At 42.4% G+C, this 3,490-nt stretch overlaps 2 protein-coding genes across 2 annotated transcripts in view; both read left to right on the forward strand.

The window, feature by feature from the left end:
• Pmar_PMAR000620 (hypothetical protein) lies at positions 1-65 on the forward strand (the record flags this gene model as incomplete). Its single annotated transcript, XM_002766484.1, has 1 exon — positions 1-65. A coding segment is annotated over one exon (65 nt), but the record flags the coding sequence as incomplete, so codon positions are not given.
• An 819-nt stretch (positions 66-884) lies between these two features.
• Positions 885-3,490, forward strand: part of Pmar_PMAR000621 (phosphotyrosyl phosphatase activator, putative) — a gene marked incomplete at both ends in the record, with an annotated part of 6,997 nt that continues 4,391 nt past the window's right edge. Inside the window, 7 exons of the mRNA XM_002766485.1 lie at positions 885-935; positions 1,170-1,273; positions 1,328-1,431; positions 1,606-1,673; positions 2,579-2,726; positions 2,833-2,917; positions 3,220-3,277. Of these exons, the coding sequence (XP_002766531.1) occupies positions 885-935; positions 1,170-1,273; positions 1,328-1,431; positions 1,606-1,673; positions 2,579-2,726; positions 2,833-2,917; positions 3,220-3,277 (618 nt within the window). The remainder of the gene's footprint in view (positions 936-1,169; positions 1,274-1,327; positions 1,432-1,605; positions 1,674-2,578; positions 2,727-2,832; positions 2,918-3,219; positions 3,278-3,490) is intronic.

The following is a 3,490-nucleotide window of genomic DNA, read 5'->3' on the forward strand; positions in this document are numbered from 1 at the left end:
TCTCAGGTACTTCAACGGTCCCGTCTTATCTCCCCATATTGCGGTATGTCTCCAGTCGTTACTGATTTCTGGTATAGTAGCTCAACTCTGTTATATGAACCACTCCGTAAAAGGATGCATATCCTGCCCGAGCTCAACTGCTGTAATAAGGGGGAAAAATGGCAAAAAAAAATAAATGAAAATTTTCGGAAAGCGAAATTTTGATCATTGGAGTTTCACCCGTGATATGAAAAACACTAGTGAAAACCTAAAACGCTGTCGCTGTTTTACGCGAAATTTTGCGGGATTTTTGCGACTCAATTCGTGAAGTGATTTCAATTCACTTCATATTGTGAATATCTCGTTTTTGAGATGGAGTATTGCGTCCCCTCACAAACAGAACGGGTGAAATTTTTACGGAAATTTTTACGGAAATTTTACTAAATTTTTGGCTTTTCGTGATGGTATGTTGGCAGAGATTAAATTATCCAAAAGTAGAAATGTCGGAAAAAGGGAGGATTTCGGGAAAGAAATTGATTTGGGTCCAATTTTTGGTATAAAATTACCGTCTCAAATAAGGGAATTATTTTTTGATTTTTTTCGAATTTTTCATTGAATCTTTCCGAAAATTTCTCCAATTAGTTCGCGATTGATACCAATTTGTTGACATGATCCGTATCTTTGAGTATCGAACCTAAGATTCTCTCGCAGACCCCCTTCCAAGCGGCGTTGATTACCTGTATTATATCTAACATGGGCGAAGCTCCTACTACTTCCCTGGCCGTCCAAAGCGCCCTGCTTTCCTTCATGTTGAGCTCTGTCTTGTACGGAATTTTTCGCGCACTTTCTGCAGGACGATTATATGGAATTTGGTCAGATTTGGTTTGTCTTTGCTACTTGTGGTGATGGTTTGCAAAAGGGAGTATCTCGAAACGTTTAAAACGGCTTTTCCCCAGGTAATAGTTCCGAAAAATTTTACCGCGCGCCACGAAATTATTTCTTCCTTTGAATGGTTCTCAGTAAAATCATTATGACCATTGATCACAATTTCCCGGAAAATTTTACCGCGCGCTACGAAATTATTCCCTTTGATGGTATCGTGGTATATTGCTGAAAATTAATTTCAGAATGGATCACAATTTCCCGGAAAATTTTACCGCGCGCCACGAAATTATTATTATTTTTTTCAGCCTGTAATTTACGGTTTCTTTGTCGCTGTGGGTTTGGCTATGATTGAGAGCTCCTTGAAGGTGGTTGTTGGAGAGGATATATTACAAGCTTGTTGGACCAACAGGTATGAGTTTTTTCCCGAGTGGAAATTTTTTTCCGGAAAAAATTTTTTTTTCAGGATAGCTTTTGCCCAGTGTCTGACGTCAATCGGTTTTGGATTATTAAACCGATTTGGGTCGCGATATTTACGACACTATTTGGCGCTTCCGGGGTTGCTGCTGAGTAAGGTGGGAGGGCAAACCAAATCGATCACGTGATCGATTTGGTTTTCGATCTCAAATATTTGTAAGGATCGCGGGTTCGGACTTTTTCGCGCGATTTTCCGGATGGTATTTTTCTCGAGAAATATTTGGAATGTCCAAAATTACGGTATGCGGCATTTTATTTTTTACTCAGCGGAGATTGCTGTTGTTTACGTTTGCCTGGCAGCGTGTGGTATGAGCGTTGAGGAAGCTCGAGAGGAGGTAAGATTGCAAGATTTGATTATCCCTATATTGGTACTCAGGGATGGCTGTTTGATTCGGTAGCTATCGGACCTGTTTTGAATCTTCCGTCGAACTACATGGCGCATCCGTTGGCTGAGGTGTGGTCGTTGGTGACGGCTAAGGTTTGGAGTGTAATGGTGTCATGTTTTGGGCCTATTTTGAATCTTCTTGTGGGGAACCTTAGATACTCGCGTCGATGATTGTGGTACTTTGGGTTGATCTTGCTGCAGGGACGGTGGTAAGTTGAGAGAAATATTCTGTAGGCCTATACAGTGTTGGAGTAGGAATATACGTAATCGCTTTCCTCACCTGCTGAGCTCAGAAGAGTTTCCTATACAGTGTTGGAGTAGGAATATATGTAATCGCTTTCCTCACCTGCTGAGCTCAGGAGTTTCCTATACAGTGTTGGAGTAGGAATATATGTAATCGCTTTCCTCACCTGCTGAGCTCAGAAGAGTTTCCTATACAGTGTTGGAGTAGGAATATATGTAATCGCTTTCCTCACCTGCTGAGCTCAGAAGAGTTTCCTATACAGTGTTGGAGTAGTAGGAATATATGTAATCGCTTTCCTCACCTGCTGAGCTTAGAAGAGTTTCCTATACAGTGTTGGAGTAGTAGGAATATATGTAATCGCTTTCCTCACCTGCTGAGCTCAGAAGAGTTTCCTATACAGTGTTGGAGTAGGAATATATGTAATCGCTTTCCTCACCTGCTGAGCTCAGAAGAGTTTCCTATACAGTGTTGGAGTAGGAATATATGTAATCGCTTTCCTCAGCTAATTATAGAAGTTGTAAAAAAACCAATGAAAATTTCCTGAATTTTCCTCCGTAAATATCGCCCACACATGTAGTTGTGCACCATGTGCATATTTTCTCTATCATCAGGTTCCCATTGAGACCTGTACTAACGAGGGGGAGTTGAATATGAGGTCCGAGCTTGTCCGAGCTGGAGTGACCAATTTGGCATGCGGTGCATCGGGGGGAGGAGTTTGTTATATGAGTTTATCACCAACACGATTGAATGAAGATGCAGGTGATCGGACCTAATTTGTATCTTATGTGGTCAAGCTAAAGATTCTCGGTTATTTCAGGAGGAGGTGCCTCTCGACTCTCACTGGTGTTTTCTATGTTGACCTCAGCCGTGTGGTTGGTATGTGGAGGGACGGTGTTGGAATTTATCCCCAAGCCATGGGCGGCTGGGATGCTGCTCCATCTGGCGTTCGGGTAGGTACCGGAAGGTCCCGGGTTCGAATCCTGGTAGGGGGTTCCGTTAGAAAGCAAGTGAGAGTGTGATGTTATCGATCGAAGCATCGGCTGTGAGATCGAGATGCTTCCAGCCATAACCGTGGCATAGTTAGTGTGATCGAACATGATATGTGAACCTGTGGCTCAAGAGGAGATCCGGAGGGAGTTCGGGCTTCGGGTCCTCACACTCCCAAATTGAGAAAATGAGGTCATGAAATTCCAGATGTTGAGTTTTCGATCAGGATAATTTCGTGGCGCGCGGTAATTATTTTCCTGTTCAGATATATATTAGAAGGGGCGTGGGATCCTCGACAGGTCCTCACTCGTAGCGAGTTCGTTGTGATACTCCTCATCACGATAGTCTATATTGTGAAAGGGATGGTCACTTCTATTCTAGTTGGATGTATACTATGCTGCATGTACTACTAGTAGTAGTAGTAGTAGTGGTAGTAGTAGTAGTAGTAGTAGTAGTAGTAGTAGTAGTAGTAGTAGTAGTAGTAGTAGTAGTAGTAGTAGTAGTAGTAGTAGTAGTAGTAGTAGTAGTAGTAGTAG

This window comes from Perkinsus marinus (assembly GCF_000006405.1).
Source record: "Perkinsus marinus ATCC 50983 genomic scaffold scf_1104296972806, whole genome shotgun sequence".
NCBI classification, from domain to species: domain Eukaryota; phylum Perkinsozoa; order Perkinsida; family Perkinsidae; genus Perkinsus; species Perkinsus marinus.